Source organism: Cervus canadensis, chromosome 11, assembly GCF_019320065.1.
Source record: "Cervus canadensis isolate Bull #8, Minnesota chromosome 11, ASM1932006v1, whole genome shotgun sequence".
In the NCBI taxonomy this organism is placed as follows: Eukaryota; Metazoa; Chordata; class Mammalia; order Artiodactyla; family Cervidae; genus Cervus; species Cervus canadensis.
In genome coordinates, this window is record NC_057396.1 from 68,035,620 (window position 1) to 68,061,292 (window position 25,673).

Below are 25,673 nucleotides of genomic sequence, written 5' to 3' on the forward strand. Positions count from 1 at the left end.
TCTCTAAAGTCAGGAACAAGACAAGGGTGCTCACTCTCACCTCTACTATTCAACATAGTTTTGGAAGTTTTGGCCACAGCAATCAGAGCAGAAAAAGAAATAAAAGGAATCCAGATTGGAAAAGAAGAAGTAAAACTCTGACTGTTTGTAGATGACATGATCCTCTACATAGAAAACCCTAAAGACACCACCAGAAAATTACTAGAGCTAATCAATGAATATAGTGAAGTTGCAGGATATAAAATTAACACATAGAAATCCCTTGCATTCCTATACACTAACAATGAGAAAACAGAGAAATTAAGGAAACAATTCCATTCACCATTGCAATGAAAAGAATAAAATACTTAGGAGTAAATCTATCTAAAGAAACTAAAGACCTGTATATTGAAAACTATAAAACACTGATGAAAGAAATCAAAGAGGACACAAATAGATGGAGAAATATACCATGTTCATGGATCGGAACACTCACTAGAGTGAAAATGAGTATGCTACCCAAAGCAATCTATAGATTCAATGCAACCCCTATCAAGCTACCAATGGTATTTTTCTGAGAACTAGAACAAATAATTTCACAATTTGTATGGAAATACAAAAAACCTCAAATAGCCAAAGCAACCTTGAGAAAGAAGAATGGAACTGGAGGAATCAACCTGCCTGACTTTAGGCTATACTACAAAGCCACAGTCATCAAGACAGTATGGTATTGGCACAAAGACAGAAATATAGATCAATGGAACAAAATAGAAAGCCCAGAGATAAATCCACACACCTATGGACACCTTATCTTTGACAAAGGAGGCAAGAATATACAATGGAGAAAAGACAATCTCTTAATACAGATGGCTAACAAACACATGAAAAGATGCTCAACATCACTCATTATCAGAGAAATGCAAATCAAAACCACAATGAGGTACCATCTCCTGCCAGTCAAAATGGCTGCTGTCAAAAAATCTACAAACAATAAATGCTGGAGAGGGTGTGGAGGAAAGGGAACCCTCTTACACTGTTGGTGGGAATGCAAACTAGTACAGCCACTATGGAGAACAGTGTGGAGATTCCTTAAAAAACTGGAAATAGGACTGCCATATGACCCAGCAATCCCACTGCTGGGCGTACACACTCAGGAAACCAGAATTGAAAGAGACACGTGCACCCCAATGTTCATCGCAGCACTGTTTTACAATAGCCAGGACATGGAAACAATCTAGATGTCCATCGGCAGATGAATGGATAAGAAAGCTGTGGTACATATACACAATGGAATATTACTCAGCTATTAAAAAGAACACATTTGAATCAGTTCTAATGAGGTGAGTGAAACTGGAGCCCATTATACAGAGTGAAGTAAGTCAGAAAGAAAAACACCAATACAGTATATTAGCACATATATATGGAATTTAGAAAGATGATAATGATGACCCTATATGAGAGACAGCAAAAGAGACACAGATGTAAAGAACAGACTTTTGGACTCTGTGGGAGAGGGCGAAGGTGGGATGATGTGAGAGAATAGCACTGAAACATGTATATTATCATATGTGAAATAGATTGCCAGTCCAGGTTCGATGCATGAGACAGGGTGCTCAGGGCTGGTGCACTGGGATGACCCAGAGGGAGGGGATGGGGAGGGAGGTGTGAGGGGGGTTCAGGATGGGGAACACATGTACACCCATGGCTGATTCATGTCAATGTATGGCAAAAACCACTACAATATTGGAAAGTAATTAGCCTCTGATTAAAATAAATATATAAATTTTTAAAAATGAGTGTTACATTATGTACATGTGTTTCATAATATATTATAATGAAGTAATGATGAAAACCATGTTCAAGTGTTTTTAAATTGTACTTTATAGAATTGTTAGTGCTAGCTCCATGTTAGTCTCCTGATCATTTTAATTCCTCTGTCAGAGAAACAGTGTAAAGTTTTTGCTCTATATCCATTAATTAGTATCTTCTCCCGCAATCTCCATACAGACTGAAGTCAGAAAGAGAAAAACAAGTATCATATGTTAACCACATGTGTGTGGAATCTAGAAAAACGGTACAGATGAACCTAGTTTCAGAGCGGGGATGGAGACACAGTTGAAGAGCACGGATGTATGGACACAGTTGGGGGGGCTGGGTGGGAAGGGTGGGCTGAACTGGGAGACTCGGTTTGACATAAACACACTGCCAGGTGTCAAACAGACAGCTAGTGGGAAGCTGCCGTCTAGCACAGCGAGCTATACGATGACATATCTGTGACGCTCCGTGATGACCTAGGTGGGTGGGATGACGGGGCCAGGGGAAAGGAGGGAGGTCCAAAAGAGCGGTGATATATGTATACATGTAGCTGATTCACTTCACTGCTCTGCAGAAACTAACATGGCATTGTGAAACAATTATACTCCAATGTCAAAGAGAAAAAACAAGAAAAAGAAACCCTGGCCGCCTGTCTCCCAAAGCACACACTTTGGGCTGGCAGTCTAAGGGGTAGCAGCGATGAAAAGGCCAAGGTCCTGACCTTGATCTCTGAGAACCGGTCAGCTTGCTGTGCTCTGGATCACACACCGCATCCTTTGAGCAGCATCTGAGCACCGATCAGCGTGTCCTGGTGGGGGTCACCTCGTGGCCCTGCTTACAGATGAGTAGTACAGGGGCGGGAAGTGTGGAGGAAGCACCACCAGTCCACCGCACTGGAGAGAGCATCCTCAGTTTTCTTTACCGTAATGATGAAATAATAATAAGACATCAGTCCTGGTATCTTGACAGATGATAAAATGCTCTGCCCACCTCTCCATTCTTCTTCTTCCACTTTCTTTTTTCCCATGGGCATAGATGCTTTTTCCCATGAAAGGAGTCAGTGGAGACAAACGCCAAACTTACTAAACATCATAACCTATCATTTTGTGAGCCATACTGATGAGAAGTATCACCAGCAGAAGAGATGGATATATGCTTTAAAAGTTTGTCTGTTAACCTCCTTTTGCAAGTCAAATCCCATTTGCAAAGCGCTAAGGGAGTTTGCTATTCAGAAACGCTTCTTCGTTCAGCCAAAGAATGAAGAATCTTTTAATTTATGTTTCATGTAAATATGTATTTTCCTGTCCGTTTGTGATGGGTGCTTTTAGTGGAAAAACAGTTCAAAATGCTTGATTTATTTATCATGGAATTAGTACCATCTGGAGGACAGCCAATCAGTATTCACTGTACTGTAGGCAGGGTCCGGGTCGTTTGTAGCACATTTGACTGACTGTTCAAGTATGGCAATAGTTTGACTCAAACAGCGGGAGGTGAGTGGTGTGCAGTGGCTTTCCAGAGGCCAGGAAAGTAAGTTAGGACATGATTGTTCTGGTCCTTGAGTGCCGTGCTCAAGAGGGCAGAGAGCCTTAAAGTAGAAATAAGGTGTGATCTGGTGTACATTTTAGAAAGACAATTCTAGTGGCAGAGTGGCGTGGCAGTGTGTGTTTAATGGCGTGTGTGTTGATCTTGTTTATACTGAGACGGGGCGTTCACCTTGATGGAGTTGTGTCTGATGCTCCCAGGTTGCGTGTTCTTTCGTGCTGCTGTGATTTGCCCTGTCATGTATTTTGATGAATTGCTCCTGTTGTCCTTCAGTTGACCGTGTTATACTGCAGGTCCAGGGCTGTTTTCAGTAGCAGTGGCTGTTCGGAGCTCCGAGGTAACTTAGAAGGAGATAAAGATTGCTCTAGAATCTTATAAGGTTTTCTGGTGGTTGGACATCAGGGGACCCAGGGCATGGATGTCTATGGCCCAATGCCTTAATAAGTGTGTTGGAAAAGGCTTATATACGAAGGAGAATGACATTTTCTGTCCATCAGTGTTGGTTCAAGTTTCATCTCCTCAGCAAACCACATGCTGGAGGCTGACTGGCTGAGAGGCATGCCAGGAGAGGTTGGAGAGGAGAGCTTGCCCTCTGACCTTGGGTTTTGCCCCTAAGTTGGAGATACTTGCTGGGTAGGGCCCAGCATCTGGCCGTCCTGTGCTATACCGTGAGCGCTGAATGACCTGGCTTGACATTCCAGGATTAGTGCCTGGTGCCTGTGTTCCTGTCTGTGTATCAATAGGTCAGATGATGATAAAAATCATCGAAGTCCCCTGTTCCACCAGAGGAGTAATAAAACTGCAATATCCTGGCCAAAGGATTTACAGGTCGTCACCGGATGAAGTGGCGATGAGTGGTCCACAGAATACGGAGGAAGAAATGTTAACAAGAGTGGTGGTGACTCTAGACCCCTGATGTTCAGTCGGAGAGTCCGGATTCGCTCTCGCAGGCCTTTATCTCTCCAGTCCCATATGGTCGTTTCACTTTTCATCTTATTCAGTAATTTAGAATTATTCCTTTTTTTCTCTCTCAGTGACTTGCTTAACTGGGCTTTCCTTTTACCAGGTTAGTTGAGGTAATCCAAGAGGTATTTAGAAGCCTTGTTGCCTGCTTCGTAGTTTTGCTCTTAGTACCTTCAGGGCTAAAATTCAGTCTTGTTCTCATTCCCTGTAGAGCAGGTAAGTACCAAGGTCAGGAGAGCAATGGTGTGAAAATTCTTCATAAAGGTGACTGATATGGCCAGTAGATCAGCCTTTAACTGGAAGAAAGGTCCTCCTGGCCAGGGCTTTTTTGTGATTTCAGATGTTCTGTGACTAAAATCTAAGGTTAAGGCTCATTTCTCCTCAACTCAATGACCTTCAGACCAGAAATGGTAGCGTTTAGAGATAGTTGAACCTCCAGATATTAAACCACACACTTCTACAGTAGTTTGGGTTTTATGCCTGGAGGGGCTTTCCTGGCAGCTCAGACTGTAAAGAATCCACCTGCAATGCAGGAGGCCTGGGTTCAGTCCCTGGGTTGGCAAGATCCCCTGGAGAAGGGAAACAGCCACCCGCTCCATTATTCTTGCCTGGAGAATTCTTTGGACAGAGGAGCTGGGCAGGCTACAGTCCATGGTGTCGCGAAGAGTCAGACATGACTGAGCAACTTTGACTTCACTATGCCTGGAAGGAGTTTCCATCTCGGAATACTGAAAGAGTTTGCAGATGAAATTGTGGTATTGCTATTGGTTATTATTAGAGAAATCATAGAAAAGGGGGAACACGCCATAACTCCAGAGGCAGGTATATATTGATCCAAGTCCACTTTCAATCAGGTAGCACACTCAGCACCAAATCCAAAGACTAGTTCCGTAATGGATCTTCTCCGTGTTGTTTGTCACTGATTTGAGATCACTTGTAACATCTGCCAAACTGAGAATTGCCTTCCTTCTCGAGGCCTGATGGTTCTTTGATTCCTTTAATGACAGTATAAGAACCTCAAGGACACTGTAGATCTTTCACTCCTTTTCAGATGAACACAGCCCAAGCTCTTTCCATAGCTTACCTAAGAACGGGAAAGCCATCCCTCCTGAAGGTACTGGGCCTTGAAGCTGCTACTGGGCTTGGTGAATATGCTGGACAATCGGGAGTGGCCCTACCTATACTCAGATCCCTTAGGAAATTTCCAGGCTATCATTCTGACAAATACAGGGGCTGTCCTACTTTCTTTATTACCTTTCTCAGAGCAGAGAAATAGGTGAGTGGGGATCAAGGTAAAATTTATTAACAATTTCCACTTACAGTGAAGTACCACTCAGTCTTGTTTTATTTGGGAACAGGGAGGAAGAGTCTTAAGCAGGGGATCAGAATTTAATTCTTCCTTCATCAGATAATCAGCCAAAGTGGAGTAGTTGAAAGAAGTAGAGATGTTTAGCATGGAGAAGGGAAGCATGACATCACACACACACATGCATATGCATGTTAACTCAAGACCAGTTAGCTCAACCTCCTAACTGCTCACCCAATGATTTCTTCGAGACATAACACACACACACACACACACACAATCAAGGCCAGTTAGCTCAGCCTCCTAACTGTTCTGCAAATCAACTCACCCAGTGATTCGTTCCAGATTCCAAGCGCCTTACATTTCTCAGTGGGAACCACTGAAGTAGCCTAACCAGCTGGCTTATCTTTCTCCAGTCCAGTCTCCGCGCTGTAGCCAAAGTGCTATCATTGTACTCTGGGCCGTATCCCACCGCTGTTGAACCCCTCTGTGACGAGACCTGTGGGGAAGGGCCTGCATTGCTTTGGCTCCTCCCCACGCCTCCCTCTCACCTCCAAGCGCCTCAGTCCGGTGTCCCCTCGGGCTGTGCCCTCTGCATGGAGGACGCGCGCGTCTCCCGCTTTACTAGTTCTCCTCACTCTTCAGCTCTCAGCTAAAGCCTCACACACCTGGCGGTGGGGAAGGGGCAGGGAGCCTCGCAGGCTCGATGAGGTCTCCCAGCTGCGCTGTTTCATCGCACGCGGTGTCTTTCCCCTTCTCTTAGCGTTTCGTTCTTCGTCGAGTGTCTCCAGAGGTTGTAAGGCCTGGGACCAGGTCCTTGTCGTTCTCTGCCATTTCCCAGCCGTAGCTCTCACATGGGGCAGGCGTACTGCAAATGCTTTTTGAATAAATCAGTGAATAAGTTTAAAAGCAGAAAATTCTACTCCTTTGGAAATAAGGATCACACTTAACTTTGTGGGGCTCTGCAAGGCTGGCCTTAGATCGGTTGCTGATATTTACCCTGAAGTGAGCTGTGAGAGTTTGCTAAGCTTTGGATCTGCCAGAAGGGGAGTGGGTGGGTGAGTTCCTTCTGATTCTGGGTCAGAGGTCACAAATGCATAGTCTGTGGGCTGGATGTGGGCTACTAATATATTTTGGTTGGCTCCAGCAGCGTGTTCAAAATTAGGACGTTTCCCAGCTTTCTAGCTTCTCTTGGGAAAACTTTGAAACGAGGGTGGCACAGACCTGAGCTGCTGCTTGGCAGCGAGTGATCAGAGCTGAGTAACAGCGGAGCGTGCTCGGTAGTTGGGCTGCACTCTCCAGGTCACCGCAGTCCCCCCGGCCCCTATTGTCTGACCCACTGCGCTGTTCTTTGTCAGCCACGTGGCCCTTTTAGGCATTTGAGTTTATGGTTCCCCCACTGCTCAGTAACTCCAAGTATTCAGCCTACTCAGACTGAATCATTGCTCGCTTGGAGGACTTGAAGAATTAGACGTAAATCCATCTCTTCCATCCCTATGATTGTCTGAAATCAAATCACTTGGAGTGTAAGACCCTTTGCCTGCTTTTGAAAAGCCAATTTGTTTTCCTCATGATGCAACTATGTATTCACTGTTTATCACTTTAGCCATAATGCTATGTCCTGCCCATGGAGTAGATAATAGTAATAAATGTTTGGATGGACGGACAGATGAAAACACACACAAAAAATATTTGTTTACTTTTTTAAAAAACATGGATTTTTCCTCTGGCATGTCACATAGTACCAGTAGGGGGAGCCCTCTATTAATTTGGAAATCCATCAGGAGAATCTATCTGTTCAGCAGTCTGAGTGAAGTCGCTCAGTTGTGTCCGACTCTTTGCAACCCCATGAACTGTAGCCCACCACGCTTCTCCATCCGTGGGATTTTCCAGGCAAGAGTACTGGAGTGGGTTGCCTTTTCCTTCTCCAGGGGATCTTGCCGACCCAGGGATCGAGCCCTGGTCTCCCACATTGTAGGCAGACGCTTTACCGTCTGAGCCACCAGGGAAGTTGTTTAGCAGTCTAGTTGTATTTAATTTAGGGCTTATGCTGAGAAGTTATCCTCCGGCTCTGCCCCCAAAATTCAAGTTAACACAATAGGAAATTAATCAATTGTAGGAAGGAGAGTATGCTTCTCACCACTGCGCCTGCCCAGGGCTTTTCAGAAGAAACACATTCCAGGTTAATATCCAGAGCCTTTAAATCTGTTTGAAAGCAGTTATCATTAAGCTGTTAACAATTTCCAAATTGAGGAGCATATTTAGCCCTAAGAGTCTCAGAGTAATGGGCTGCTTCAGGCACAAATACAAAATGATGGGTTTGCCAAAATACAGGACCACCACTCTTTCCACATCTTTAAAAAATGAGAGAGTAGTTGGAGATTCCAAGGTTCTTTGTAGTTCCAAGTAAAGCTTGTTTAAAGAAGAAATGCCTTATAAATGAGTGAACATGTAAAAATCTCTATGAGAAACTTAGGGCTTCTTTTCTCCTCCAAATCTGTCACTTTTGGAGAAGTCAGCTTATTTGGGGAAAAGATAAGTAATAGAAAAGAAACTATCAGTATATTGGTTGGATAGTATCACCAACTCAATGGACATGAGTTTGAGCAAATTCCGGGAGATAGTGAAGGACGGGAAGCCTGGTGACCTGCAGTCCATCAGGTCACAAAGAGTCGGACATGACTTAAGGACTGAGCAACAAACTTGGAAAAACAGTGTGTGATGGTATGTATGTTCTTTTTATTTTCATCTTTGTTTAGAGTTTAAAAATTATGGCTTTAGAGTCTTCATTATTAGTTGGCATCCAGTTCTCTGTTCTGGAAAGTTCTTTTCTTTTTATTTTGTTAAGTCATTAAAAAAAAATTAAACTAGAATTTACTATCAAAAAAAAAAAGTATTGTTTTTTATAGTATGGGGTTGAATTTCAAGTTCAGTTAATATGGGATGGGGGAAATGGCAAAGAGGGTTGATAACTTTGACAAGAAGGGCTGATAACTTTCACAAAGACCTAAACATTGGTAGAGGAGGGGCAAATAATACTCAGATCTCAAAGCCATCTAAAAACTCAGTCTCATTAAGCTTCTCACCCCCTGTGCGGTAAGTATTGTGTTAGCCATACATATGAGATTCTAAGAATTTATAATTAAGTTGTATTCTTGGTACCAGAGCTCAAATTATACATTTCGTCAAAGGAAATGTGTGCTGTGTCATTCTAGTATGACTTCCAGTGGAGTTACCACTGATTTTCTCCAAAACAGGCATTGTGTAACATCGTTGTTACTTTATGTAATTCTTTGCACTATTATACTGTGGTTTTAAAACGTTATTGTTAATGATTCCAACTGAAAATTTGCTTAACGCATTTGTATCTATTTCCTTTTCATTTGTGTGGGTTCATTTTTCAGTTGCTTGAATTCAGATCCTGTTTACTCCATGCAGGTTTCTGTAGGGTAGAGGGCAGGGCAGCAGTGGACAAAGTGGCTATTTGTGGTGTCCTGACTATTTGCCAGTATCCCCTGGATCATCGAAAAAGCAAGAGAGTTCCAGAAAAGCATCTATTTCTGCTTTATTGACTACGCCAAAGCCTTCGACTGTGTGGATCACAATAAACTGTGGAAAATTCTGAAAGAGATGGGAATACCAGACCACCTGACCTGCCTCTTGAGAAACCTGTATGCAGGTCAGGAAGCAACCGTTAGAACTGGACGTGGAACAGCAGACTGGTTCCAAATAGGAAAAGGAGTACGTCAAGGCTGTATATTGTCACCCTGCTTATTTAACTTATATGCAGAGTACATCATGAGAAACGCTGGACTGGAGGAAGCACAAGCTGGAATCAAGATTGCCGGGAGAAATATCAATAACCTCAGATATAAAGATGACACCACCCTTATGGCAGAGAGTGAAGAGGAACTAAAAAGCCTCTTGATGAACGTGAAAGAGGAGAGTGAAAAAGTTGGCTTAAAGCTTAACATTCAGAAAACTAAGATTATGGCATCTGGTCCCATCACCTCATGGGAAATAGATGAGGAGACAGTGGAAACAGTGTCAGACTATTTTTTTGGGCTCCAAAATCACTGCAGATGATGACTGCAGCCATGAAATTAAAAGACGCTTACTCCTTGGAAGGAAAGTTATGACCAACCTAGATAGCATATTAAAAAGCAGAGACATTAAAAAAAAAAAATGCAGAGACATTACTTTGCCAACAAAGGTCCATCTGGTCAAGGCTATGGTTTTTCCAGTGGTCATGTATGGATGTGAGAGTTGGACTGTGAAGAAATCTGAGCGCCAAAAAATTGATGCTTTTGAACTGTGGTGTTGGAGAAAACTCTTGAGAGTCCCTTGGACTGCAGGGAGATCCAACCAGTCCATCCTAAAGCAGATCAGTCCTGGGTGTTCATTGGAAGGACTGATGCTGAAGCTGAAACTCCAGTACTTTGGCCACCTCATGTGAATAGTTGACTTGTTGGAAAAGACCCTGATGCTGGGAGGGATTGGGGGCAGGAGGAGAAGGGGACGACAGAGGATGAGATGACTGGATGGCATCACCGACTCAATGGGCATGAGTTTAAGTAAACTCCGGGAGTTGGTGACGGACAGGGAGACCTGGCGTGCTGCAATTCATGGGGTCGCAAAGAGTCGGACACGACTGAGCGACTGAACTGAACTGAACTGAAGTGAACTGAACTATTTGTACAAGAAGCCTGGATTCCTGGGGCTTTGCCCAGATTCCAGAGCAAGATGTTACACTTTGCCTCCTATTTATATATAATGGTGATACAGGTGTCAATATTGTTTTCTTATTTTAACTAAAGTATCTTGAATTTTAACCTTTTCATCTGGTTTTTTAGTTATCTCTTTGATCATTATGCAATAATGTTTTCTTTATACTTTTATACTTTTCTCTCCAAAAAAATGACGAAACACAAGATTACATGATACAAAAATAATTTGCTTGTAAAATAATATGCATGATTCATTTGTGTAGGCATCGGTTTTCATACCAAACTAAAAAAGTGGGAAACTTGGATTGGCTTTTGAGTATAAAGTAAGATTTTTTTTCTACAAATTCTTGATTACTGATGCCAGAGAAGTGAAAAAGAAAAAAATTTATTCATGTTAATTTCTTTTAGAAATAACATTAGTTGTGGGGGCTCTTCTGATTGCAAAAGCAATGCAAGCAGTTGCCAAAAATAGAAGAAATATTTCAGAATACTAAGATGGATACATTTTAATATAACATTTAAAAGGATTTTCTAGGTCAGTCAGTGCCTTTTTGAGTCAGGTGATCTCAACTGAATGATCTAATAATACTGATTTTTATTTTTGTGTGAGCTACTTCAGCCTCTTACTTATTTCCCAGTCAGAACATACATAGCTGTGGTAGTAAATATATAACTCTTGAAATAGAATATGTGGTGTCTCCAGGAGGAATTCTCAATTGAGCTATCATTGGTGAAGACTATGCCAGGCTTGCATACAAAGTGATATAGTATCTTGGTGTGAAATAGCATGTATCGACCTTTCTCCCTTTGATTTAGGCTTCTAGGACATTTTTGTGGTAAGGATTGATGAAACTGTCCCTAAAAAATATGTCTCTATAAATAGGAAACATTTGTTTTTTTTTCTGCAAGAATTTGAAGCTGCCATTGTTGTAGAGGTGCTATTATAGGACTTTTATTTACTTTTGAGGAAAGAATTAAATTTATATCGTCTGCTGTATACTTTTGGAAATAACCTTAATGTAGAAGAAAACAAGTATAGAAGTCATGTTTACTACTATTTTTGATATTTTTAACCACTGAACTTACAAGTTACGGTAACCTTATTTTAGCAGTATCTTAAGAGGAACAAAATTTTTCCTGGTACAGCAATTATCACCTGCAGATGGCCTAAAATTAGCATATTGAGTTAACTCCAGAAACAGCTTGTAAGCTGAGATGGAGTTCAGATAGTGAGATTTCACAGAAACACTTGGTATATGGTATAAATAACCAGCCATCAAGATACCAATTGATGCATATAAAGTAAAATGAGACTACTAATAGCTTAATTTAAATATCCTATGTAAGACTTGACGTTAAAGAGAATTTAATTTGATGTTAACGTAGTGAAGCCTCTCTACTTACAGAATATTAAGAATTATTTGTATGCACATACCCCAACAAAGAATGCTTGAAATTGAATTTATTATGACGTGTATTCTGAGTAGAAAGAAAGATAATTTAAGTGTAGACGAAGGCGTTAATCAGCCTTATAAAAGCCTGCGGATTTCAGGTTAACTCTTCCTAGGCTTTTCAGTGTTGTTATATCTGACAGATCCAAGAAGATACTCTATTTTATGACAAGGAGACATCATTTAGAAACAGAATTTAAGAGGAGAAGCCAATGACCAATTCAAAAGAATTTAATCTTTTCATGCATGAATTTCCATCTTTGATGGTGAATCATTTGTTCAAATGAGGATTGCAACAAGTATTTCTGGCCCTTTAATAGCCAGGCATTGAAAACACTGCGTCTTCCTTTGTGTTATTAAAACTTCTTGAGTTTTAATTCACTTGTATAAAACTATGGAGAAGGAAGTAGCTTCCCATTCCAGTATTCTTGCCTGGGAAATCCCAGGGACAGAGGAGCGTGATGGGCTACAGTCCACAGGATCGGACCCAGCTTAGTGACTGAATAACAAGAACAGAAAGACTTGTTTCAGCACTCATTTCAGCAGCAGAGATACTTGAATTGGAATGATACAGAGAAGATTAGCATGGCCTCTCTGCAAGGATGACACACAGATAGTAAAGCATTCTGTATTTTTGATGTTAACTAAACTTTATTGTGGTAATCATCTTATAATATATACATATGTCCTTATGATGTGTACCTTCAGTTCAGTTCAGTCGCTCAGTTGTGTCCGACTCTTTGCGACCCCATGGACTGCAGCACGCTTGGCCTCCTTGTCCATCACTCTTGGAGCTTGCTCAAACTCATGTCCATTGAGTCGATGATGCCATCCAACCAGCACATCCTCTGTCATCCCCTTCTCCTCCTGCCTTCAATCTTTCCCAGCATCAGGGTCTTTTTCAAGGAGTCAGTTCTTCGCATCAGGTGGCCAAAATACTGGAGTTTCAGCTTTAGCATCAGTCCTTCCAGTGAATATTCAGGACTGATTTCCTTTAGGATTGACTGGTTTGATCTCTATGCTGTCCAAGGGACTCACAGGAGTCTTCTCCAACACCACAGTTCGAAAGCATCAATTCTTTGGCACTCAGCTTTCTTTATGGTCCAACTCTCACATCTATACCTGACTACTGGAAAAACCATAGCTTTGACTAGACGGACTTTTGTTGGCAAAGTAGTGTCTCTGTTTTTTAATATGCTATCTGGGTTTGTCATAGCTTTTCTTCCAAGGAGCAAGCATCTTTTAATGCAGTCACCATCTGCAGTGATTTTGGAGCCCCCCAAAATAAAGCATGTCACTGTTTCCACTGTTTTCCCATCTATTTGCCAAGAAGTCATGGGACCGGATGCCCTGATCTTCATTTTTTTGGAATGTTTAGTTTTAAGCCACTTTTTTACCTTTCCTCCTTCACTTTCATGATGTGTACCTTAAACTAGTAAAAAAAGTTATATAGATTATGTCTCAAATGAAACTGGGAGAAAAAGTGAATATATTTTGAAGCTATCCACACATTAACAACCATCAGGACTGACTTAATGTTTAGCATGCTGTTGATATAATTTTGTAAATAAGATAATACCTTCCCAGGTTTTATTTTGTCTCTGATCACTTCCTGGGTAATTTTTATCATTCAGAAAGGAGACATTTCATAGATGACATACACACAGTATAAGGAAAAAATAACTCCCAAAGTGTGCATTTATATTTCCTTAATAGCCCAGCTTAAAGTGCTGTTTCTTATTGGACTGTATTTAAATGTGTACATTTATGTCTTGGGGAAAAAAACCTGAATTGAACTTTAAAACTCTGCACAACTGGTTATTAAATATTCAAGTGATACTGAAATCCCTGGTCAGAATAAAGGACTCCATCAGTGGATCTTGTAGACTTTCCTGGTAGTCCTCCAGATTGATCACTGCCTACAAATCCCATCCCTCCTCGTCTCCTTTTGTGCAGAAAAACTAGGCAGTCAGTGGCTCCCCCTGTCAACTCCACTTTACTACTTCACACGTTACAAGTTTCATTCCTCACCCCAAATGCACGTGTGCATACACACACCCCGACCCCTGGATGAGAACATTTTTTATTATCAGTCTTCTTCTTCCTCATCTTGTTTCTGGCGATCTCAGGACATTGGGGGAGCTTTTTAACAATTTCTCCTTACAGAACGCTGGGGAGCTCCTTATAATACTGAGCCTAAGCATTGTGGTCCCCTGATGAAATGTATTAAATAAAATATATGTTCAGATACTGCTAAAAATGCATATAATCTATCCCTCAAAGAAAAGTCCCCCGCATCTGTTACCATGCCTGATGTCTGTCTGTACTAGCATGGAAAGCTGTCTGTGATGTAGTATGATACGCAGATTGCGAGTCATATATAATGGCATGCACATTATTTTTACGTCTTTCTACACCCATTCAACAACAAGTTCTTTTAATGCATTAATTCTATAGTATACATTGTAAGTTTCGCATTCTGTTCCCTTGATTAGAATTTTTTTTCTGCCTAGGGAACTCATTTATTCTTTCAGAATGTTACTGAACCGTAATCTGGGAAGCTCTGCCTGTTTCCCCAGACACCACTAGTCCGTCTCCTAAGTGTTGGTGCCCTCCACCCTTAACCCTACTGTCTCACTCATAACACTGTCTGGTAAGGATTATTTATATAAATACCTGTTTTCCTACTCCATCGTGAGCTCCCATCACCCAGCCCCAATCCAAGAAACTAACATGCCCTCTACTGAGTGGAAGAATGCCTGTTTTATTACTTCGTGTTGCTCCAGGCCATGCATAGAGCATTTTGAGAGCTCTTTTCTTTCTTGTATTTGATAAAATAACATCAAATGTATTTTGTGACTACAGTTCTTTAACTCATCCGTATGATTATTGAGATTTGCTTTAAAAAACAGCTTTATTAAGGGATAATTTATGCACTTTACAATTCATTCATTTTACATGTACAGTTGAATGGTTCTTGCTGAATACAGTCCTACCGTCATCATGACACTCTAATTTTAGAACTGTTCTTTTACCCTAAAAAGCTCCCAGTTGAGGTACTTGACAATATTGCTGGAACTGTCCAGAAACTTCTGTGTGGTGAGTTGAACTGGATGACCTCAAAATGTGTTACCGTCTTTTGCTCTCAACTGTCAAGCACAGCAAGCTGAAGTGGGGCCTGGGTACTTAGTGGTGCTGTGTCCTGAAAGAAGAGTACATGCTGGCAACAAGGGACACGGTTTCCTTTCAGGGCCTGCTCTGTGCTGGCTGTCTGTGCTCGGTTCGTTATATATATCACCGTGTATGAGATTTCAGTCCCTTGGACCACACAGAGATCCAGCCAGTCCATCCTAAAGGAAATCAGTCCTGAATGTTCATTGGAAGGACTGATGCTGAAGCTGAAACTCCAATACTTTGGCCACCTGATGCAAAGAACTGACTCCTTGGAGAAGACCCTGATGCTGGGAAAGATTGAAGGCAGGAGGAGAAGGGTACGACAGAGGATGAAATGGTTGGATGGCATCACTGACTCGACGAACTTGAGTGCGAGCAAGCTCTGGGAGTTGGTAATGGACAGGGAAGCCTGGCATGCTGCAGTCCATGGGGTCGCAAAGAGTTGGACACGACTGAGCGACTGAACTGAACTATATGAGGTTATGGCATTATAGAAGGAGGAAGATTAGAGATGCTTCAGGCCAAACTCTTTTCTTACAGTGTCTCCTTTTTTTTACCTGCAAGACTTGGCGACATCAGATACTTCTGTTGAAACAATCCCCCTAGGCTTTGAAGACACCACTTTGTCTGTTTAGAAGTTGGCAGTGTGTTCTCCTATTATAACACGGTGTCGGTTCAAATTCATGTCCTTCCTGGAAAAGTGTATGCAGCAGCTCGAAAGTTGACCTCCGAGTTGAGAGTTCTGCAGAGCAGGTTCTATGTTGGTGAAGTCTGGATGCATTATCTTTTCTTTGAAGTGTTTCTAGGGAAAAAAATGCTCTCTTTGTCAGACTGCTATTTTGATTAAGACATAATGTTATTCAAGATAGCTTGAGATTCCTGTGCCTGGCATGCATGCAAACTTTTCTGGAACAAAACAGCATTTGTTTCTTCACGGACTGATGGTATGCAGGAGTCCAAAGTTCATGCTCCAACTTAACTGTGCTTAACTGTGATGTGGCCTTGACTAAACCAGTGGATGTCTTAACTTTTCTGAGTTAATAATATCTTAAAACAGAGTTTAGAAGTATTAATAGTTTCTCTCAACATAGTATATATATGTCGGCAACAGTCATGAAGTCCTTTAAAAATGAGGATGTCCATGGAATTCCTTGGTAGTCCAATGGTTAGGACGTTGTGCTTCCACAGCAGAGGGCCAAGGTTCAAGCCCTGGTCGGGGAACTAAGATCCTGCATATTGCTTGGCTCGGCCAATAAAGAATAAAATTGCTGGTGCCCCTTTTTTCATTGTTGGTTACTTAAGATGACAGATAACATCAACTTTCTTTAAGGATGCATTTTACTCACAATTAGCTTGAGCAAAAGGAGAAATACGTGTGAAGATAGACTTAATATTTGCCTACATGTCACTTTATGGCATTCTCCTCAAGGTTTTTTGATAGGAAAAAAATTATTTGATCTGTTAGGATTAGAAAGCTTAAGTAAGTTTGGTAGGCAGGATATTTCTTGTAACATATGTCATTTACTGAGAATGTATTTTGGGAGACATGGATTTCACCATAAATCCTTACTTATTTGAAGATCTCCATGCCAGTATTACATTTCGGGCAAGACTAATTTTAGCCAGGTTCACTGAAAGTGTGTTTCCCGTGTTATCTGCAGTAATTTCCCCTGGTTCCTCTTTATGCACTCTTGCAAACGTTCAGTCAGGGCCGCTCTCGCCTTCTGCGACGGCCCATGCTTCTGTGGAGTGTTTCCTCCAAGGTCGCGCTTGCCTTCTGCGTGGCCCATACTCTGTCTGTGGAGTGTGTTTCTCTGTAAATAAGTCCATCTCTTATCTATCAAAAAAAAAAAAAGTTCATTCAGGTTTTTCCATAAGAAGGTATGGCAAAACCCAACTGAAATTTCTGGCCAACCCGATATATAAATCTATAGAATAAGCTGCTGTCTGTAGAAGTGGGGAGCAGCTCAGTGATTCCCCCTGGTGTGTGTGGGCAAGTTCTCTCCTCTCTCGGTGGCCTGCGTCCTCAGTCACCATGGATGTTTTGTTTTTCTCTTTCACAGATGACACGGCTGGTCCTGCCTCGCATGGTAGAAAGGTGAGTCATAAGCTCACACACAAACACTCAAGCTCATGATTATTTATAGGGAGAATCCTTTCTTTGAAAATTTCATTAAAGTTACTAATGAACCTCTCCTCCATGTCTTGGTGACAGAGTAATGTGCCAAGCGAGTCATGCGGTGGGGCATGAGTCATCCGGTGGTGCAGGCCTTTTCCCCTCGATTCCCTTTTTATTTCCCTCACCAGGGTGTTGGTGGTTCCTTTCCATCAGGATTAAAAAGCCTGCCTGAGTCACCATCACTAACTCAATTGCCTGCTCTTCTGAGGGGGTGGATAGAGTTCCTGGGATATTCCCAGGAATGCCTGCTTAAAGTGGTATGCTGTCACAGCCCAGCTCAGTGGAGTTTCATGAAGTGAGACTCCACATCCTCTGGTTTTTCTGTTATGGGAGAAATGATGTATGAGGAACTTGGGCATGTTATAAAGTGATCTTAAGGGGTCAGCCTCCCCCACCCCCACCCTTGGAGGAAAAAGGCTATGTCCTCTAGCTTCAGCTGTATTTGTATTGGGTTCCACTGGGATTTGCTAGATGTCTTCCTTTCTCTTGAGAAATGTGTTGCTAAGTCCTTATGTTAGGAATAGCAGGAAGTATAAGATGGGAATGAAATTCTGTTCCTCCCTTGGAGAAGTCTGAGTGATGGCTAAGCTTTCAAAGAAAACCTGTTGCAGACGGATGGGCTTGCTTGGTCATTTGCTAAATTTAGGGTCTCACAGTCATCCTTGCTGTGCAAAATGGCTTTGAGTTTGGGAGAGATCCACAGGAATCACAGCTTTGCGAAGAGCTAGGGACCCTACTTCCATGAAGGAGTCTCTGTGACCAGCTTCAGGCAAGGATTTACAGCTTATGTTTATCGATTACATATTCTTTGCCAGGTGTCGGACTGAGAACCCGATAAGTGTTTGCTTATATAACTTTGATAGCCTCCCACCATTGTACAGATGAGGAAACTGAAGTTCAGATTTGGTAGCTACTTTTTAGTAAGGCTCTTTGTTTGTAATTGCATTTTATGTGTGATTTTTTGTGTGTCTTAATTGCTTTATTTTAGTAAAGTTTCCCTTTAAAACATTTAAACTACTACTGATGGTTGAGCATGCCCCTGATGGTCAGATATGAAAGTGATGGTGGTCAAACCAGACCAGAATCTGAATGATTATAGAGAATTCGGGCAGACAGTGTAGAACTCCAGACGGATGAAATTTGGGTCATCAGCTTAATTCTAGTTTGGATATCTACAAGTGACACAGTATAAATTCAGGGTGGTATTCTACCCACTAAAAAAGAAATACTTACATTCCACAGAGGAATTTTTAAGTGTGTTGTTAAAAACCATATCCAAAGAGATACTGGTTATGACGAATCAGACTTGAAGAATCATGGAATTTCAGTACTTGAATTGAAGCCAATCCCCCCTCATTTGACATAAAAAGTGAGATCCAAAGAACTTGAGTGCCATGAGGCTACATAGTGAATTAATACATGATACAAAGTGCTGACACATCTCTGTAGACCTAGGAGCCACCATCACAGTTGTAGCTGAAGCCTTAGATAAAGAATGCAAAGGAAAGGATCCATCCATTTCACTGAGTATAAAGTTTATCATATGGAAGATGAATTGGATCCTTGTCTTTAAGAAATCAAATTGATTTTACACCGAGGTTGTGAAATGATCTGGTGGAAAGCTATCATGGGCTGAAGAACTAGTCAGAAATGTAAGGGGGTTTTATGAATTGGTACTTTTGGGATAGGAGAAGGAACAGGTCTGTCTGTCTGAATTAAAGGCGTTACTTGTTGTATTAGTCAAGGCAGGCTAACTGCTATAACAGACCACCCCAGAATCTCAGTGACTTAAAATTCTAAAGGTTGATCCTCCCCTCACATCACAGTCCGGTGTGGATCAGTGGTCAGGACTCTGCTCTACACAGTCAATCCAGGGATCTCAGGGCTCCTTCCATCTGGAGTTGGGGAGGGGCCTACTCTTCCCTTGGGTTTCCCTGGTGGCTCAGACAGTAAAGAATCTGCCTGCAATGCAGGAGACCAAGGTTTGATCCCTGGCTTGGGAAGATCCCTGGAGGAGAGCATGGCAGTCCACTCCAGTATTCTTGCCCAGAGAATCCCATGGACAGAGGAGCCTGGCAGGCTGCAGTCCATGGGGTTGCATAGAGTTGGACACAACTGAGGCCTTGCAATTCTCTGCAGAAGTATCTGCACACAGCCAGCAAATGAGGGAAGAGAGAGGAAGGATGATTTTACAGAGCGTTTCATGGGTCAGGCCTGCAGGTGGTGTCCCTGACTTCTGCACTCGTTCCATGGTCTAGAACTCAGCCACAGGCTACAGCTAACTGCAGGGGAGACCAGAAGCATTGTCAGCTGTGTGCCCAGGAGGGAAGAAAGACTCCAAGTTCACAGATCATCTCAAAGCATTCTTACTTACACATCGTAAGTGATTTGATCATAGCCTGCCCTGGGAGCCATCCCCAAATGATCTATTTCCTATGGTTGGTTGCCATAGGTTTCGTATCTCCATTGAGGAAAAGCAGAGCTCTTTGTTGTGGTGGGTTTGTTTTGTTTTTTCCTTTCACTGATTCTACTTCTGATGCATGTGGCTTTCCACACTCTCTAGAACTATAGCCTAGGGCCAACTGATTATCACTAAACAAGTCAACAAGTCTCTATAATCAAACTAAGGTATTATTATTACCATAGAAGTAGAAAGTACGTAATTATGTTACGGAGGAAACTTGCTCTTTCCACGTCCCTGAAATTATAAACATTGTGTACAGCTGGAGCCAGGAGGTGGTTGCCATAACAACCATGGAAAAGCTAAAAATAGCCCCTTTCATACTGTATTACTTAAGGTGGAATTATGACATGTTATGGTGTTTTAGGGCAGGCAGTTCTCTTTCATGTAGGAAATGTTTGCAAACTTTCTTCAACAAAGCAATATTTGTATAATGTATTTGGATCGCTGGTTCTAATTATATACCTGACCCCCGTGATCCAGGATTCTTTTCTGACATGGAACTCTGTTTTGATATGTTTCTCAGTCTTTTTGAGAACCTCTTAGAGAACTGTCTGTACCAATATTCAGTGTTATGTTTCAGCTTCAAAAAAAAAAAAACACACAAAAACTAATGACCCTCCAAGAGCAGACTTAAGTGCTCCCTGATAAGAAGTGAAAATATGAAGAACTGGGAGGTAGTCTTTTTTGCACAACCCTCCTCTTTCTGCCGTCACTCTCTGTATCCTGTAAGCTGTCCACATTAAGACCAAACTTGTGTTCTAGTGCTGCAGAGCAATATTTAGGCCTCCATCTCTCTCCCTCCCCACCTGCAGCGTGGACCAATGATGAGAGTCCCAAGGAAGGTGGAAATCAGAGACTTATTTCCTGGGGGACCTGGCACTTCCTCCATGCCAGTCCTGTTTAAGAGCTGGGCACAAGGATTCTACAGCTGTCTGATAGAATAGTGGGGCATGTGTGGAAGAAAAGAGGCTTGGTAATTCTTTTATCCAAGTGATCATTAAGGAGAGTTTTCTAATTGGGAATTTCACCGAACTTAGGAAATTCTAGAAAGCATAATGAAAGGAGGCTACAAATGCAAGGAACTGAATTTCATAGGGTGGTGTGTGTTTAATGTCTGGCTTGTGGGAGGGCTAGTCATTGAAGAGAATATTTTTAGATGAAAAAGTGCTTCCTTATCAGCAGTGGTGTTTTCTCCTTTGTCTTTGCATTATTTTAATTCTGGTAGATCCTCAGTAACTTACGCCACTGAGGCACCCTCGTGTGGCTGTTAGCAAGTAAGCAGCATGATGAATTAAGAAGGTTGTATCACAGAAAATATTACTGGACTTGTTTATTTGGGTACTTGTCATAACAAACTGGAAATGTTCAGAAATATGAGTATCGGGAGTCTTCATTATGGAACTTCAGTGAATATTCTTAATGTACCTTCCAGTCTTAGAATTGTTCCCCAAGTCCCCGGAAAATGAGAGATTAGCCAGGGTTTGGTTTTATGTTTGTTTCTGCGTGCAATTAAGTGCAGCCCATTTTGTCCTTCTGCTTGATATAACAGAGTTGTCGTGAGTCTGGCTGTGCCATGGAAACTAGTTTGACATCACTAATTCTGCTTAGATGGGGGATTAGCACTAGATAGAGTAGTTGATTTTAGAGGCTGGTCCTTTGTGTGTCTTGGTCCCAAATGTTCACCCCCATCTCTACGTAAAGAATAGATACTGTATACAGTACAGAGAGTAAGACAGCTCTGCAAAGGTGCTATTGGTGAGCCAGACAAAACTAAGTTGAATATCATTATCCTTGGAGAGAAAGAGGGACTTGTGTGTGGGAGGGTTTTTGCAAGACAGACAAATACGTGTGCTGCTCTGCAGCACAGTGTTTTTGTGGAAAGGGTGTTTTTTTTTTTTTCCTCTGCTGTCATTTTGCTCCAGTGATAAATGCTGTCCGCTTCGTGTTTACTTGGATCTAGTGCATTCTCTCTTTATACTTTTTAACGCATTTTTGGAGTGCAAATATTGTGTTTTGAATAAAGTATCTTCCAATTCCAACTTTTCACTTAAGTCAAACTAACTCTACCCCCTGGAAATTTTTAAATTAGGGTAGAATATTTGAGAAACAAAAATCTCACTTGCCTCAAGGAGTAAACAACTCAAAGCACATGCTTGCATAATTGTGGCAAACCATATTTGACTATTGGTCTGTATTAATTTTGCAAGCAGGAACAAGGTTTTTTTTTGTTGTTGTTGTTATTTATTTATTTTTTCCATTTATTTTTATTAGTTGGAGGCTAATTACTTTACAATATTGTAGTGGTTTTTGCCATACATTAACATGAATCAGCCATGGATTTACATGTGTTCCCCATCCTGAACCCCCCTCCCACCTCCCTCCCCATCCCATCCCTCTGGGTCATCCCAAGGAACAAGGTTTTTATTATCTTACAGTGAACTTTCCTGTATTGAAATCATTGCTTTGATGAGTGGCACTTTAGGAATCCATTTTGGTGAGGTCAAGATTTCCTTTTTAAAAATGGTTGTTTTTTTTTTTTTTTAATATTTATTTATTTGGTTGCATTGGGTCTTAGTTGCAGCACACATGATCTTCAGTCTTCATGGCAGCATGTGGGATCTAGTTCCTTGGCCAGGAATTGAACCCCAGGCCCCCTGCAAATGAAGCTCAGAGTCTTAGCCACTGAACCACGGGGAAGTCCCTAAAAATGTTTTTAATAGCATTTAAACTTTAACTTTTAGAAGACTTTTAAATTGTATTTCACTTATGAGAAAGGAGAGAAACAGAATGTAAGATTTTTGTTCGAGGGCACATGCCGCCCTTTTAGTCAAATTGAGTATTATCTAGCCCAGAATCCCACTGATTAAACCAGCAGTGATCGGCTACAGTGAAAAACATCATCTTCTACAACTACTTGAATGGCTTTTCTTCACTTGCTGTGATGAGTGAGGATATAGCAGTTGCTGGTTATATGAGAAAATGTTAAGATAAAACACCGCCTAAACTTACATGGATGCTTGGGGCTCAGGATGGGGTGCAGAGATTTGGGCTTATTCTTAGAAAGCAGATTGTGTTGCAGGAGACGGCTTCTGCTTGATTGGGATCTGCTTTTAGCTTAAAGGTAACACATTCTAATAAATTATAAATATATTTCACTCTCTTTATATAGAGATTTATTGAGATATATTTCACATGCCCTAAAATCCACTCATTTAAAGTGTACAATTTGGTGGTTTCTAGTATATTTACAGAGTGTATCGTCACCACAATCTAATTTCAGAACATTTTTAACACCCTAAAAACAAAGATATTTTAAACATCATAAATTAATATTGTATTAAAAGTCTCAGTAACAAAGGTGGTTTTTAAACCCTTTTAATCAAAGGAATTTCTCACAAATATAGATAAAATGAAATTGCTAGATAACTAATTGCTAATTCACCTGTTTTTATCTTAGAATAATTGGGTTCTAAGTCCTGATAGACATTCTTACTCTTAAAATTTAAAAAGAGAAGCCTTTTCTGTCTGTGTGAGAGACACAGGCAAAAACTACAAGAATAGTATAATTAATATGTTGACTAAATGTTTCGAACTTTCTTCAGAAAACTTGAGATTTGATTTCTAAGTCCAACCTGTTAATTGAGTCACCACTTAGGAAAGTGTATATTACTAATAAAGACTTCAGTTCAAAAAAAACAGAAGCGAAAAAACAACTCATTTTTAGTGACTCATTAAGTGGAGGGCCCAGACTTCCATTTGATGGTTGAAGTGGCATCTTGCCTAGAGGCTGGCAGATGGACTGAGTGACCTTTGGGGATTATTTCTTTTCAGATTTATGTCTAAAATAACTTAGAAGCCATTTGGTCTTGTTTCTTTTATTATTTTGCATAAGAAGGGCCTATATAGTCCTTTTAAAAAATACAAAAAAAAAAAAAAAGGCCTTGGGAAGTAAATTCAGGCCAAGAATAATGAGAAAGTAAGAGCTTCCCTGATAGCTCAGTTGGTAAAGAATCCTGCAATTCAGGAGACTGCAGTTCTATTCCTGGGTAGGGAAAATCTCCTGGAGAAGGGATAGGCTATACACTCCAGTATTCTGGGGCTTCCCTTGTGGCTCAGCTGGTAAAGAATCCACCCCCAATGAGGGAGACCTAGGTTCGACCCCTGAGCTGGGAAGATCCCCTGGAAAAAGGAAAGGCTACCACCCACTCCAGTATCTGGCCTGGAGAATTCCACAGACAGTATAGTCCATGGGGTCGCGAAGGGTTGGACATGACTGAGCAACTTTCACTTTCAAGTTGAGAGAAAGGCTTCCCAGGTAGCACAGTGGTAAAGAATCCATCTGCCAACTCCAGAGATGCAAGAGACTCAGGTTTGATCCCTGGGTAGAGAAGATCCCCTGTGAAGGAAATGGCAACCCACTCCAGTATTCTTCCCTGGAGAATCCCATGGATAGAGGAGCCTGGCGGGTAACAGTCCATGGGGTCACAGAGAGTCGGGAGCATGAAAGATGAAGGAAAGGAACCTGATCTAGAGGGCAGGAGACAGGTAGGGTCAGGTCGAAGTTGCTGAATAAGGGGACCAACTCCCCTGAGAAGAATGGATTTGAGGACCAAAAGTTGGTTGTTAGTTCTGTCTAAAATTCCCCAAACCCTAATTTCACACTTTACCCAAGCTGTATACAGTTGCTAACAACATGATTACAGATCGAGATATATAATTATTTGAAATAGAATAACCTGGCTGTTTTTCTAACCCACCTCTCTCCTTGCCTTTTATCAGCATGTGCTATGCTTGGTATATTTACAGCATTGCTTTTCTCAAACTAATTTTTACTTATTTGTAGAACGAGTCGTTCCTGGTAACTTTCTGACTCTGAAATCTCATTAGTTTCTAAAAGTTATAGTAGAAATTGAACTTTGCCTTTTGGCAAAAGAATATGATTTGGTGAACTATGGAGTAGCGTGACTTTAGAGTCAACTCTTCATTTAGCACTTGAATGCCTACCACCTGGGAAGGTAAGAAGGCGGGGCATAACCATTCATTCATGTAAGCACCTGTTACATGCTCACCACAGGCAAGAGTATTTTGAGGAAAAGTATAAGTGAAGAGCTATGATGTCGAGAAGTGGATGGGTTTTATGAGGGATAAAAATGTTGATGATCACAGAATGATTAAATGCCGCAGCATGATAGTATGTGGCAGTGTGCCAAATTAAAAGCGTACCAGGAGCATGAGAGTGCTTTTGAGAGTGATAATTCTTGGTGCTGTGGCCAGAGAAGACCTCAGAGGATAGAAATTAACTCAAGAAGACTGAAGATCTAATCTGGTCATGCCCCAGATTACTAAGACTGAGAAGTGAGCTAATTGCAAAGAAGAGCTGTTTTTAGTTGATTGAGTTATGCCTTATTCACTGACCAAGCATAGCACATGCTGATGAAAGGCAAGGACAGAGGTGGGTACGAAAAACAGCCAGGTTATTCTATGTCAAATAATTTTAGATAGCTCAATCTGTAATTTACAATTGTATATTTGATTTCACTCTGTTTACTTGCATCTTCTCTTTTTTAGATCCAAAGGGGTAATTCTGAACATCTCCTCTGCCACTGGCATGTACCCAGTTCCACTGTTGACCATCTACTCTGCAACCAAGGTGAACAGTTTTTTAGTAAATGGTGTCAGAAGAAGAATAAAGAATAGTTTTCAGTCTGAGAAACAAGCGAGGGACTTTCTTGAAGTTCTGTCTTTAGCCATTTTCAAATGGACTGAGAAGAAAAGGAAAATAGCCAACCCTAGTTTCAGAAGAGCCGGAGCTGGAGATAGACTGACTGGTATCAACTTTACAACCGAACCGAGGCACCAAGATCTCAGATCCACAGATGATTTTTTTCCCCCCTCACGGTTCACTGGTTTGAAAACTGGTATTTGTACTTCCAATAGAGAGCTGGTCTGGGCCAGTTAGCTCAGCTGATCAGAACACGGTGTTAATGAGTCTAAGACTGGGCACTTGGTTCATGAATGACTCAGCACACAGCGTAAGTGCCAAGTCCGCAGAGCTGAGGAGTAGGACTGCAGC

General features: G+C 41.4%; 1 protein-coding gene and 2 non-coding genes across 5 annotated transcripts in view; all 3 read left to right on the plus strand.

The window, feature by feature from the left end:
• The window catches only part of HSD17B12 (hydroxysteroid 17-beta dehydrogenase 12), a 171,925-nt gene that overhangs the window by 128,360 nt on the left and 17,892 nt on the right, over positions 1-25,673 (plus strand). For all 3 annotated transcript variants that reach the window (XM_043482240.1, XM_043482241.1, XM_043482242.1), the window contains exons 7-8: positions 17,021-17,055; positions 25,169-25,250. In XM_043482240.1, coding sequence (XP_043338175.1) covers positions 17,021-17,055; positions 25,169-25,250 — 117 coding nt within the window. The remainder of the gene's footprint in view (positions 1-17,020; positions 17,056-25,168; positions 25,251-25,673) is intronic.
• LOC122450656 lies at positions 12,317-12,419 on the plus strand. The gene has a single exon (XR_006272161.1). It is a non-coding gene; the product is annotated as a U6 spliceosomal RNA (small nuclear RNA).
• On the plus strand, positions 16,106-16,178 carry TRNAG-UCC. The gene has a single exon. It is a non-coding gene; the product is annotated as a tRNA-Gly (tRNA).